The sequence below is a fragment of the Akebia trifoliata genome, chromosome 14 (assembly GCF_017979445.1).
Source record: "Akebia trifoliata isolate Shusen 1 chromosome 14, ASM1797944v1, whole genome shotgun sequence".
Taxonomy (NCBI): Eukaryota; Viridiplantae; Streptophyta; class Magnoliopsida; order Ranunculales; family Lardizabalaceae; genus Akebia; species Akebia trifoliata.
Genome location: NC_141388.1, coordinates 35,495,521 through 35,510,674, shown reverse-complemented (window position 1 = coordinate 35,510,674; position 15,154 = coordinate 35,495,521). Strand labels below are relative to the sequence as shown.

Sequence of the window (15,154 nt, the reverse complement as noted above, 5' to 3'; positions counted from 1 at the left end):
GGGGAGTCCAGATTTACGTTTGACTAGGGAGGCCACATGAGCCAGGGGCAGAACCAAGGCATATGGGACCCTCCCTTAGGCACATGCAATGCCCGCACATCACACACCTGATAAGTGAGGGAATACCCTTGCGTGGCCCCCAAGGGCGGATTTACATTTGGGGGCACTTGCCCCCACAAGAATTTTCAAAATTTATGACTATACATGAATTATTGCGACAGATAAGAAAATCCACCGCTATTGCCCCTACAAAAATATTTCCTGTACTTGTTGCCCCCACAAAAAAAAAATAATTTGCTCTTGGTTGCCCCCAAGAGAGTAAAATCTTGGCTCCGCCCCTGGTGGCCCTGAGAAAATATTGTTCATACTGGGTATTGAACAAACAACCTACGGACACCACTTATAGTTATATGTAGTGATCTTATTCATGCATAACTTGCAAAGAACAAATTTCATAAGATTAGCAATATTATCTAATTAATTGGACACCTTATCATTTCTTCCACTTTGATGGGTATGCATGCTTGTCACATTTCTTCTTTTATCCTTAATATGTGTAAACAAACTCTAAAACTGAAAAGGGAAATTGGTTTCTACCAGACCATTCATAGATTTGGAAAAAAAACCACAATTCTTACATTTGATGAAGAGATTCCAAGTCTTAGAACCCCAACAAACAATCAATCATCAAGAGAAAGATTAGAGAGAGAGAGAGAGAGAGAGAAGAAAATTATCAGAATATTGAAGATAATTCCATGGGTTCTGCATGTCCAGTTGCTGCTGCTGCTGCTGCTGCCTCATCCAAGAGCCATTTCTCAAACAAAGAAAATGGAGGTTGGCTTGACATCGAATGGAGCGAATCTACGGTTGGGGTGGCTTGAAATCCATGATGAGTAGTTTCACAGGATAATTTCTCCCAAGCAATGTTGCTTATATTATCAAATGATAAGAGTGATTCAAACTCTTCATTTGACATGAGATCACAGCTTACTTCTTCATCTTTATTAACTAGTTTGCACTGTTGTGAAGTTGTGCCCAAAGCATTGCTGTTGCTACTACTGCTGCAACTATTGTTACTTTCATTGTCTTTGTGTTGAATTTCATCTTGAGTAGAAGTTTTACTGGTAGTAGTAGGTTTTGGAGGAGACTTCATCCAACCTTCTAAAAGTCTTGAAATATTCTCAGTGCTTGAAGCATAAGTGGAGGTATGGTTCAACTTGAGGAGAGATGATTGTTGGTGGGTCATATCTAAGATCCTTTTATCAATGAATCTCTTGTTAATAAGATGGCATGTGGTTGAAGCTGATGCAATATGAGGATCTAAAGCTGATTGAAACTTCTTAATCTTCTTCTTCAAATGAGTGTTCCAGTAGTTCTTTATATCATTGTCCGTCCTTTGTGGAAGGTAGGATGCTATGGATGCCCATCTGTTAAAAAGACAAAAACAAAATATAAAAAAAGAATAAGAAGATTTTAAGTTATATAAAGTAAGGAATGTAGATCCTATTGGATGCACAAGTAATGCAAACACTCTTAAATCTAAACTGGGGAGGGAAACATTTTTTTTTTCTGAGAAGTTGTAGGGGTATATGTACTCTATATATCTACACACACACACATACACACACACACACACACACACACACACACACACAAACATAATTACATTATATATTAAAAAACATGAAAAAAAAATTGTATATAGATTGATATAGTACATGTACTGATATTTAAATGGGAAAGGAACAGTGTTTGTGAGATTTACTTGTTACCCAATAAAGCTTGCAAATGAACTATCATCCTTTCTTCATGAGTGGTGAAGTTCCCTCTCTTGATTCCTGGTCTGAGGTAATTAGTCCATCTCAACCTGCAACTTTTGCTGCACCTCAACAACCCTTCAAATGCAAACAAACAAACAAATAAATAATATTAAAAAAAATCAATTGGAGATGTTATGATCTGATCATTGAAACAACAGAGAGAGAGAGAGAGAGAGAGAGAGAGCTATGTTCAAGACAAAACTATGAACACAAAAAAATCAACAACCCTTCATAGAAACAACAACATATGAACATAAAATGGTAGATTTATAGAAATTTTAAATAATTACCAGTGTTTGTAGGCACTGATCTCCAATTTCCTGGTCCATGATCTTGGATGTAAGAAGCCAAGATGATATCTTCTTCAGGTGTCCAAGGCCCTTTCTTGATGCCATCTTTGTCACAACATGGAGGCCTTCCCATAGTTTTACTTCAATCTCTCTTTCTTTTTCTTTCTTCTTCTTCTTCACCTTGCACTCTCTTATCTTATTTCTATATATGTTTTTCTTCTATGAGCCATATAGCAATGAACATGTGATTGTTTATATACAAATACAAGATGACTTAAGAGGTAGGGAAGTTCTTTTAGCTTTCTGAATCTACCTCTCTGACTCACCTAGCTTTTATTTTAACTTTATTTTTTTCCTTAAAAGATTACACAACAAAAGTCAGCTGCGAAGTTGAATTTCTTCTTCGTTTATGTTTCTCTTTTGGGTCACATGCTTCAGCACTTTCACAATAAAGTAGAAACTTGTTGGCATGGTAATGTGGTCCGCTGATATTTGAAATTGGAAGTAATGGGTATTGAATATCTGTTAGATTTTCCTTGATTTGACATTAATTTTATATATAATTATATTTATTTAGAGAGAGAGAGAGAGAGAGGATCTTGGACATCCAAAATGGCACACGTTCATGGGCCTACATGGGTGCTTCAATTTTTTATATATATATTTTGAAGATTAAATGGAGGTTAAATAGAACCCAAACCAGAAAAAGACGGATTACATACGGTCATGGGCATGCCCTCAGGCATCCTTACATACAATGTTCATAAGCTAGCTAGGAAGGTCATGGCATTATTACAGAGCTTATTTGTTCAATGAGAATAAAATTTATATTGTGACCCAATATTTGGAATAAGATGTAAATGATGATGACGACTACGATTTTATTTATTTATTATTATATATAGATTCTAATCCTATAGTGATCAAATTCAACTCCTAGTGATACTTTAAACACCATGGCCTCCACTTGTTGGCCCAATGGTATGGTCGTATTAAATATTTTACCTATAATAAAATATATAAAGTCCTCAGTGATGTGATACATATAAATCCTTCAACATGGCCAGCAAATTCATCCAGTATTGGATTTTCGTGTCGCTCTCTCTACTTTATTATCTCACTTCCTCCACTCTTGATCTTAGAGTTAGAGTGGTCGGGGATCTACCTTCAATCAATTTCCATTTTAATGACTTACTTTCTCTTCCACCATGCAATCCTATTATCCTGACTGTTAAAATAAGGGGTACAACAATTGAGATTTATCCTAGTAAGATCTTATGTATTATCATATCACATATTTGATCCCAATGGCTGGTTTTGACATTTTAACTTTCAAGAAAGTCTGGTTTTCTATGAATCATTTTCATGACTCCATGCATCCCAAAAATATTTTAATTATATTTGAACATCTATTAATCCAACTTCTATAATATAAAAAAAACTAATAATTATTTAAATATTATATATAAGGGCTTTTCCAATCTCAAACAACATTTAAGGTTTTCTAGAGACATACGATTGAGATGAGAGGAAACCTTGAGAGTTTCGAAAGATTAGTATTGATCTTCTAGGGACTTGTACATATATTTTAGTATTTTCTATAGTTTAATAATAAAACACTACACCTGGACCCCAACTCCCTTTATCGTCCTGTGAAAAGGGATTTGGATTTAATCTCTTTACAAATTTTAAGGATAATTTTTAATTTTGTTATCTTTCATCTTCTATTATTTTTCTAGGATACCTTTCCAACTATATTGTCTTTCCCCCTTTTATCTTATTTCAAGAATACCCTTCAACTTTATTTTATTTCCTCTTATCTCTTTTCTTGTTAATTTTATTGTCTTTCCTGAACTACTCATTTTCCAACAATACCCTTTTAAATTTATTTATTTATTTTCCTCTCGTACCACCTTAACCCCAAAAAGGGAGTTCCACTTTGAAGCGGGAAGGACTATGACAAGTGGAATTTCGTATGTGATTCACATCCCTACTTTTTATTAATATTTGGGATACCTCCTTCAGTATGCCACGTGTCATAGTGCGAAGAGGGGTGTTTTAAAATTTTGAAGTCCGCTTCAAAGTTTTTCCTTGAAAAGGATGCTCGTGATAACAGGCATGAATAAACTCTAGTATATAATAGAACACCATGGTTCTCTTCTCCCAATGTTCATCCTTTATAAAAAGCGCTTTAGATTCAATCTCACATAAATTTCGAAGAGTAATTTTAACTTTATTCCCTTTTCTCTCTTCCCTTTCCAAGAATCCCCATTCAACTTTATTATTTTTTCTCTTCTACCCTTTTCCAATTATAATCCCCCATTTTATTTCGTTTTTTTCTTTTGGCCATTTTCCAATGACACCCTCCAACTTATTGCCTTTACCCTTTTACCCCCTTTCCAATAATACACCTACAACTATCAATTTTAACAAGGTTGGTAGGCAAAGTGGGAAAACAAGTTGAAAACCATGTGGGCGTTTGGATACAACTTCTTGAGGACTTCTAGCTCCAACAGGGAGCTAGAAGTCAAGAAGCCATGCTTGGATAAGCAACTTCGTCCAATAATTACTCCGCGTAAGAGCATAAAAATGATGTATGTGAAGAAGTCGAAAAAAAATGCTCTTCAAACTACTCTTGAGGGGATCAATATTTACACATTAACAAATAAGGTTGGATTCCAAAAATGTCTTTGACATTTTTTATTTTCTATGAGGATACCTCCGCATATTTCAAAAGTTCTCTCTCATGATATTGGTGGGACTCATAGATAAGTCCAAGGACGTACATATCAATAAAGATCTCCCACCTAAAGATGTATAAGTTATTATTTCTTTAGAATTTGATGGAGTAGAACGATGTACACACATGGTTCAGTTAAGAAATATATGGGCCCACAAATGTTTTAGTTATTTATTTGTTAACAATTTGACTTATTAAGATTTGATTTATTTATTTGTTTTATTTGATTTAAAATTTAATTTATTGTTGACTTAAAATTAGTAGTTGAAATTTGTATTAGCTTGATCAAATGTTTTATCTTTTAATGTATATTAAACTTTTTTAATTATTTGATTAAGATTTTATTTGTTTTTTCAAAAAAATTTATTATTAATTTAAAGTTTTTAGAAAATTTTATTGGTTAATTTTTATTTTATTTTATTATTATTTTCTTAAGATTTTATTTACTTTTAAATCTAATATTTACTTGTTGATTTTAGAGGTGTATGGATATATTTATACATGTATTTTAATGGGTGACAGGTGTAAACATCTAATTGGAGACATATCTTTTATATATATGGTAATTCAACAGGTGATATGTGAAAACATCCAATTTTTAAGGGAGGTGTTGTCAATTATTTTTAAAATTTTTTTTAGTATACTTAAGTTTAAATACACATTATATTAATATTCATAGTTTAAAAAAAAAAAAAAAACAGTTTGAAGACATATTATGACACTAAAAGACAAAATAGTAACATATAGAATATAAAGGTATTCTAGTCTTTTTTTCAAAAATCAAGAGAAGTTAGTATGGTTCTCAAACACATTTCCGACACAAGAACTCCTGCCAATACTTCATAAAGTTGATTCTCAAATATTCTTTTAGCACAGGAATACTTCTACAACTCCTTTGCAGAATACTCTAGCTCTTGCTCTTTGGCATAATACTTCTGCTTCTAGTATTCAAACAAGCCCCATGTTTCCGAAAAAATCAGAGTCTGTCTACTTTTAATGATTCTCTCATTAATTTAATAACTTAATTCATTTTCCATAAGCTATAAGGTTTCTAATTTAATGATTCTCTCTCAAATTTAATGCCTTAATTACTTTCTCACTATATCTCTATCTCTTTCATGCATGTTCAATAACCAGTCACCGCTCCTCAATTTGATAAAGCCCACCCCCTTTTTCACTTTCATAAATCCATATTAATTATGAAATATTCTATGCTGATTTAATAATATCAAGTTCAGATGATTTTTGTAGATTAGGAGCTGTTACCAAGACCACATGATTAGGATAAAATGATTAGTACGAATTCCAACATTGATGATCGCTTTGATTAGGAAATGTTCACGGGATGCGTCTATACTTTGCCCCTGCTTGTACTCTTATTTGGGCCTGATTGTTTAACAGGTCCTACCTCAATATCATGTTGGATTATATCCAACAATATAGTGAGTCATTCTGATAAAGAAATTAATTCATTCCAACCTCACTAACCATAGGAAAAGTTTATATGAATTGTCGATCTATTTATTACTAAAATAATGTTAAAGTTGCACATCCTGACATGAAGGTGTATAGGAAGGTCTATTTATTACTAAAATAATGTTGAAGTTGCACATCCTGACGTGAAAATGTATAGGAACCTTCCTATACACCTTCACATCAGGATTTGCAATATGAGGTACAATCTTGAGGTCACTCCAGTACGACTCTTATTTCTATCAAATTTGTTTTCTTTATTGATTAACAAGCAGGTTTGTCGTTAGTAATTAGCAAGGCACCTTCAAGTGTCGATGTAGTTTAGGAGTCCAATATTTTTTTCAGTTGCAAATTAAACTTTCCATTAGGTTAGGAGTGTGGGAATGAATTAATCTACTTTGAAAATAAATCTTAAAAATCGAGAACTTACCATATAATCGTGTTGCTCAACATAACATTCAGGTGCCCCCTACAAGCAAGAATATAAATAGGGCGTAAGTATAAACTAACCAGGGTAATCTAGGAGCATACGGCAGAGTGACTGATTGAAAAAATTTATAGTCTTGAATAAACAAAATACGGAAGCAAGGAATTGGGCTTCCTTCATTGGAAAAAAAAAAGCCGTTTGCATTTTTCATTGAAAAAAACAACTCATGCATCACAAATTAAATATCCCAAACTAAGAACGAACTTTTATACAAATTTATATTTACTTTCCTAAGACCATTCAACAATTAATAAGCAAAAGAATTCAAAATTTGATAATTTAAAGAAAATATTATTTAATATATGATACAAATATATACAATATACTAGTGGGTTAAAATAATTTGTGATGGTAAAGCCATCCCAAATTTGGTGCGCTGAAAAATTATTAACTTGATCCTATCTTTATGGGTTCAATATGAAGTCCCTAATTTATTTATTTTTTCCCCTTTTTTGGGCAAGCCATATTAGCCGACCATTAAATTATATAAATTTATAAAATGTCAGTCTACTTTATTGCATCAAACTTTATTTATCTTGGATCATGATCCCTTGACTCCTAAGAATGACTCGTGAAATAAAAACATGATCCCAACCCTTTAAATGCAAAGTCCAATGATTGAGATTTATCCTTGGGATAAGTATCTTTGAGATATGTATTATCAAAATACTCATAAATCTCACCCATTGAATTTTGTATTTAAAGGGTTGGGATCATGTGTTTTTTTCATGAGTCATCGGATTCCAACCTATTTACCTTACTCTCTTTCTTAATAATCCCACTTTTATCAAAATTGTCACTATGCCACATGCAAATTCACCGAAGAAGATGTCTAGATAGCCTTTTTCTTTCATGACCTAACGACTTCACGTGGATTGAAGAGGTGTTGGCATATCAGGGCTGCTAAGCAGGTCGAACAACCCAATCTCGATTCAAAAAGAAAACAATGTTCAATCAACGGCCGCTTTCTTGGAACTCATTTGTGGCGCCCCACCGGACACTAACACAAATCCCCATGTCAGATTTCAAGGTACGAAGTAGCACCTCGAAATTTCGGCATGGTCTCCTCTGTTTATGTTAGCATTCCAAGGCGATTCAACCTGCACCTGATAAACGACATACAATCCTGCATATAACAAACACAATATAATACTAGCGGAAGCCTATATACGTCTAATAACGTACGAAAGATCAGAGTGCGGAAGAATAACCAGGATACAGGATTATACAAAATTTCTCACTCTAACAGAAATCCTAACACTCAGAACCACATGTATAATACTCTCGGATAAATCGACACTACTAGGGGTAATAACCCCAATACTTACCAAGTGACGAACTCTGGCTGTCTATCTGACCCACCAGATGATTCTCACTCGTGCTCTATATCTGCCTCGTCAAACTTCGGATCTGAAACTAAAAAAATGGAGAAAGAAAGGGTGAGTAACAATAGTTACCCAGTAGGGAAACAAATAATTTCTACCAATAATCCCTCCTAACATGAACGAATAAGCATACTGAATCATTTTAAAATAATCAAAGTTTTACAGAAGAAATTACGATTAACTAGTACATATAGCCAGGGATGAACAACTAAACATTTTAAAACTCACATTACATCGATCAGCAGTACTCACTATAACATTATCTTTTTATACAAATCTAATTGATCAAAGGGAAATAATAAACATGGATTTCATTTTATATATCAAAATAAACAACAGATACATAATACACAATGGTGGAGTATTGGAATTAAAGAGTTGGGATTCACGACTGGATCGCTCCCAGTCGGGACATGATGTTACAATTTCTCTCTAGCTTTTAGTTCCTGATTTTGTGGCCGGTCGCTGCACTTACCACGCTTGGTTGACCATTTATTCGGTTCAGGCAGGCCGTTTGACGTGACCGTAAGCAATGGGTCTCTTTTCGATGTGTCAGAACGTTCGACTACTATAGATTGTTAGTGATCAATGACTAATCATCTTCGTCTATGCCTATCAGGCATGCATGTAATTCCCAAATATACAAACCATTCGTATACGACCACCTTTACATTACAAGTTCACTGGTAAAGATAGAGAGGAATAAACCCGGATTCCAATTGTGACTCCACTCTCATACGCGTCCCATACCACGTATGAGCTTGGTGGTCCCTACCGTACATCACAGGATAGTACACCACTCTGGATGATATGACGCACTATCCCTTCAGGCATTCACAAACTCTTTAACAGCTCACAAAATAACTACATATATATTATTTTCATTTGAAAATAAAAGATAAATTAACAATACAAGGTTGAGAATAGATATCCAGTTTCCTATTATGCAAGTGTGGCCACCCGGCCTAAAATAAATAACAAAACGGAAACGTACACAACGCCTCGCGCTAACAGAAAGTAAATAAACATGCAACCAGTAACATTATCCCTGGATATCTGTTCACCAACCTACACACCACACAACAACGTAAAATGCAGACATCACCCATCGGGTGTGACTCTGACATTTTATCGTTTCATACATTTTTTCCCTTTTTTCGATTTTTACAGTTTTCAATCTCTTCAATAAAAACATCCATTTTCTGATATTCATCAACTCAATTTGAGTTCATTGAATATTAAATCACATTTTCCAACTAAAGAATTTATTTTTATCAAAAACCTTAAAAAAATACAAAACTTATATTAAAACGGGTTCCAAGCAGTGCACATGACCCAACTTACAGAAATAACCCAATAAAATACCTTACCCACGTATAATTTGTTAAAAATACAATTAAACATATCAATCATGCAATTTCTGGCGTGAATTTTTGAAATAATAAAAGAATTCTACATTTCGGAAATACATCCAAATTTTTTCAATAAAATTCTAAATGCAATTTTCACAATTTACGATTACTAATAGAAATTGAGAGTTCCTTACAATGTCTAGGCAAAAGGATCGAAGCACGTGCACGGAAATTGAGGTGATCGATACAAAAATCGAGACGGACCGAACTTCGAAGCGGTTGATTTTCGAAACCGGCCCGGTGGTTTCAAAGATCTCGATGTGCTCGTCTCTTCTTCCTTCTACGGCGAAAGGCGGTTTGACCCCAAAATCGATGAAAACCGAGGTCGAAGTTACGAAATCTCCGTATAAAAATATGGCTGATTTTTGACTATACGGGGTGAAAAAGACGAGAAAACGGAAGGAATTTGGTTGGGTTATGTAGAGAATGAAGCTGCGGACGTTTCTTCCTTCTGCGTCAGAAGACGATTTGACCCCGAAACGAACAAAATCCGAGGTCAAAGTTTCGAAATTTCCGTATCCAAATATGACTGATTTTTGACGATATTGAATGAAAAAGAAAATGAAATGGAAAGAGGATGGGTGGGTTTTGTAGAGAACGCAGCTGCGGATCTTTTTCTCTTCTGCGGCGATCGTCGAAAGTGGACCGTTTGCGAAGAATCTAAGATGGAAGATCGGAAGAAAAAATGATTTTTTTTTTCGTTTATTATGTCGCGCGGCTGTATTGACGAGTTGGGGAAGATGACATATAAAAAAAATTAAAAATATTATTTAAATAAAATGTGGGACGAATTCGGTATTTTGTCACTTGTTTCGATCGACAATAACTTGGCCATTCAGACTCCAAAACTGACGAATGAATACTCTATTTCGTCTAATTTTTCGTTTCGGATCTAATGGTATAGTCAATTTCTATAAATCTTATCTCTAACAGAAATTTACATTTTTGGCCTGAGGTGACCCCTAAACTTGATGTCGTTTTCATTTTTGACGATAATTTGACTTCCTGATCTCCAAAAATGACAAATAAATAGTCCACATTCAATAATTTTTTGTTACAAATTTAATGGTATAATCGAATCTTAAAAATTCTTTCTCTAACAAAAAGTCACTGTTTTAGCCTGGTCCGACCCGGTAATCGAGGATTTTGCAACTTTTATATTCGGACTCGCATTTGAACGTGCTTACAAGCTAAACAATGTTTTTCGATCATTTTGAATCTAATGGTGAGGTCAGATTCCATTAAAAATGATTAGAAACATCCTAAAATTTTACCCCTAAGTCCCACTTTCAAGATTTTTCTCAAAATTTTACTATTTATTTTTCCTCGAGATACAAATCAGAAATTCGGGGTTTTACATCATTTTTCATACCTTTTTGGAATTGCTCTACTAGAAATCGATGACCGACCTCAGTCAAGTCAATGCACTATTGGGTGAGATTGTAAAAATTCGAACAAGCGTCAACTGCTGCATTTGTCTCTACTCTTGCTGTTATTGGGTCTTTATATCTATATATAACAAACGGAAGAGATGCTAAAATTAAAGCGTACAATTTTAATGGTGTTGGACGATTAATTTGTCGAGCCTTTGAACATTATAATTGTTCTTTTGTTTTTTTTATCAACAAGTAGTAATATTTTGTTATTTGAGGATAAATAGTATAGAAATTTATCAAGGCATATCTATCTATTACATTTTTGCTATAAATTTTTTTTGGAGTTCAAACAACTCTAACAAAACTTATTTTATTAATTTTATTATTCAACAAACCTTAGAGTGGGACCCACATTATTTTAAAAGCTAAAATGTCTATAATGTTACTTCTTTAAATTAAATAGTTATTTTCTACTATCTCCATCTTTTTCTCTTCCAAAACCATGGATCAAGTCCCAAAATATTTTTAATATAAGTTTTATCAGGAAATGTAAAGGGTTATCATGTTAGATCCCCAGTGTAATCATGTGGGTCCAATGATGGTTTTGAGAGATAGTTGATGTAGAGAGCAGAGTGGATATAATAAGTATTTGATTTAAAGAATTATGATTTTTATAGATAGTTATATTCGATAAGTCCATCTAAATTTAAGAAGAATCACTTAATTAAGTGGTAAGATCTTGTGGAGCTTGTTCTCAAGGTCTTAGGTTCAAACCCTTTCTTACGCTGACTACTAATCCTGTCTAGCCTTAAAAAAAAATCTATCTAAAAGTATTTTATGGAGATTGGTTATGTAATAAAGTTAAAAAAGTAATATATATATTTTTTTTATAATTTTGGGAGAGCATATGTAATTAAATTATGAACAATGATTTTCTAACACCCCCCCCTCTTTGACATACGCCCACATCATAGAATTGTTGATCATTTGCATCGAGATACACAAAATCATAAATGTTTTCATTATGCATCCCAAGGCAAATGATCTACGGTTCTATGGTAAGGGTGTATATTAGGAAAAAAACTTTGAAACAAACAACCTACTTCAAAGTTTGGAAGGAACCCTCTCCAATGGATTCCACGTGGCATATTAAAGGAGGTATTTAAAATTTCGACAAAAATGTAAGGGCATTAAATAAATAGAAAATGCCACATGTGTTGTAATGAAAAGGGTTCCTTCAAAATTTGAAGTGAGCTGGCTACTTCAAAGTCAGACTCGTATGTGAGAGGGGGATGTTAGATTATCACGGCTCTTATTACAAAAACTCCCCTACTTTATCAATTTTTTTACATGAACAAATCTTACTTTATAAATCAGGTTAACATGACTAATTTAGTAAGATCTCAAATCTTACTAAGGGTTGTTGTGCCTACAAGGATGATCAAACTGGAAATTCAATACCATAGTCTTTTAGATTTCATGGAAAAATTCAGATATAACATAACGAAATTCAAAAAATATTTATTTTTGAACTTGATTGAAAGTATTAAAAATAGACAGTCATCAAACATTCAAATTTAAAATTAAAATAAAATAATAAAAATTATTCTTATGATTTTTTATTTTTTCTTTCAAACTTTTTAGAATTTGTCTCTTTATAATCGACATCAAATCATGTTTTTGGACACCACACATTGACCTGAAAAGGATTCATTCTAAGGTAAGTAAAGTAATAAAGTATCTCCATCAATTTGAATTTTACTCATGCATCACTACTATAAATTAACTCCATAAAGTAAGATTTGATAGGTAACAAACATAATAAAGTATGATTTTATTGACGTGGAGTTTTTTTAATAAAAATACAACAGTTAGATCTGTCAGTCAGGTAAATCTCCCTCAGTAATTATATTTGGAATTGGCTCTGCCCGTGAAAGATACGACTTTTTGCAGACGTAAGAGCCGAGCAATAAATCTGACCGAGACTGGCCTTTATGTGTAACTTTGAGAGTCAATGGTGAATGGACAGCTGACCATGATCCATAGACGTCTGTATAGGATTTATATGACACAGACATAAATAGGAAAACGATGTGATAGCCTCAGAAGCTGTAAAATTAACCGTACAAACACTGGGATAAGTCTGATATTTTAAAGATCTCTATCAAAAATTTATTAAATATCGATCCACATGTGTATTTTTTATAATAAATTAAATTATTTAATTTTTTAAAAATGGTACACATGATAGGTAGTTTTCAAGGTCCCATTTTTCAAACAATGATTTGGTCGATCATCAATTATGTGTATCTATGTTTTAGTGAATATTTAAAATAAACCTTGTGTTTTGAAATTTATGATACACCACCCCTTAACTTAAGGTTTTCTTTTATAAACTCATGGAAATTGTAAAAGGACCTAAATGTCATTATTTTTTAACTAAGTTAGTAATATTTGACTTGTTGGGCCTTCATGGATTGCCACCACACAGACAAGATAACACCACAACAATCAAGAGTTCATGACCTAAATCAAAATTTAAATAATAATAATAATAATAATATAAATAGAAATTTAGGGGTTTGGATCTTAAATAATTTTTTGTTTTTGTTTTTTTAAACATTATGACATTCACAACGTCATAATGAAATGATTTTTAACCATGATGATCAAGATGGTGAGGGCAACTTTTTTTTGTTTTTGATGACGGGTGTCCGAACTTATGTCCAACTAGGGGAATTGAAAGAGCCAGGGCATATGGGTCCTCCCTTGGGCACGTGCAATGCCCGCACATCATACACACGCACCGGATAAGTGAGTGCGCACCCTTACGGGTGGTCCTTGAGGAAATACTACTCGTACTAAATATCGAAATCACAACCTACGGACTCTCACCGCTTATTAGATCTGAAATTTGCCATTGAGCCACCCCCTCGAGATTCATGGTGAGGGTGACTTATTATGTGGTTGAATTATCAAAATTGATCTTCATGTGATCCCATCCACATACCCTTCAATTTCAAATACCAAAATAATAATAATAATAATAATAATAATCAAATTGGTTACCTATTTATTTTCCACGTGAGAGAAAAAAAAGAGTAAGAAATAGTGTCAAATCCCTTTACATGGATCTGAACTTGATGACAATGATAGACAATTTTGTAGAAAATATATTTCATCATAACCAAGAATAGTATAATCTTGAGTGAATTACTATTTCGTGAACTGTAAATGAGTTATTTACGATGTTGGCTAACTGTTCATTTTAATTACCAAAACATGAACAATGAGTCAGAAGCATGAATTCACCAAAAGTTGATCATTTTTTCGTAAATATCTCTATACTCTTTCCACATCTAAAGGCTGAATTTATTTAATTGTTACAAAAGATGATATCACATGAGAAAGATCACACTAAGAAATCACACAAGAGACATCAAACTGCCAAAAGCACACCATATAGCCAAAACAAAACAAAAGAACATTTTAATTATTCAGTCACCACATTGTCAAAAAATAGTTAAATATATTTTAAATTACAAAAGCATTCTTGATGGTTACATTAACACATTAAAAATAAGAGTGGTGCTAGAGTAACATTGAAATTGACTTCGTATGGGACATCAGTGTGCACAAAGCCATAAATGTTTCTCACTCATATCTCAATGAAAAACATCTATGGCTCTATAGGCACATCCACGTCAGCAATGTCCCAACTGATGTCAATTTCAATGTTACTCTATTTATATATATATAACACACACACAAAAACAAAACATTTTCCTTATCGGGCACCAAAATGTTTTAAAGGAGTCTTCACAATAGCAGTAGGTGCACAGGATGTTTATTTTCCCTAATTGAATATAAATTGATTTAGATTTTAAAAATAATTCGGATCGAATCCTGAAACGTATCCTGTAAGAATTAGATTGGACCCTTGTTGGATTGGGTTTTTATCAGATCCAAATCTGATTAAATCCAATTTGATATGCAAAATATAAACAAACTCCATATATTAAACAAAAATATAATATTATTTGCCTACTTAATCATATTTTTATAGGATCTGAACCTATCCAGATCTTTTATCAATATCCAAATCCACAGTTATCAGATCAAAACCGAGCAAATTTTGGATCTGAACTGATCCATTGACAGCCTTAAATAA

The 15,154-nt window shown here is 33.1% G+C and overlaps 1 protein-coding gene across 1 annotated transcript; it reads right to left on the bottom strand.

Annotated features, from left to right (window-relative positions):
* Positions 1-574: 574 nt before the first annotated feature.
* On the bottom strand, positions 575-2,445 carry LOC147386991 (transcription factor MYB60-like). Its single transcript, XM_086423233.1, has 3 exons — positions 2,111-2,445; positions 1,766-1,895; positions 575-1,427 (listed from the first exon to the last, which is right to left on the bottom strand). Exons 1-3 carry the CDS (start codon positions 2,241-2,243, stop codon positions 734-736), a joined length of 957 nt encoding a protein of 318 aa, XP_086279359.1. The 5' UTR covers positions 2,244-2,445; the 3' UTR covers positions 575-733.
* Positions 2,446-15,154: the final 12,709 nt, after the last annotated feature.

Coding starts and splice junctions, on each gene's coding strand:
- LOC147386991 (XM_086423233.1), bottom strand. CDS start 2,243: ATGGGAAGGCCTCCATGTTGTGACAAAGATGGCATCAAGAAAGGGCCT. Junction 1,896..2,110: donor ATCAGTGCCTACAAACACTG/GTAATTATTTAA, acceptor TTGCATTTGAAG/GGTTGTTGAGGTGCAGCAAA. Junction 1,428..1,765: donor CAAGCTTTATTGGGTAACAA/GTAAATCTCACA, acceptor TCTTTTTAACAG/ATGGGCATCCATAGCATCCT.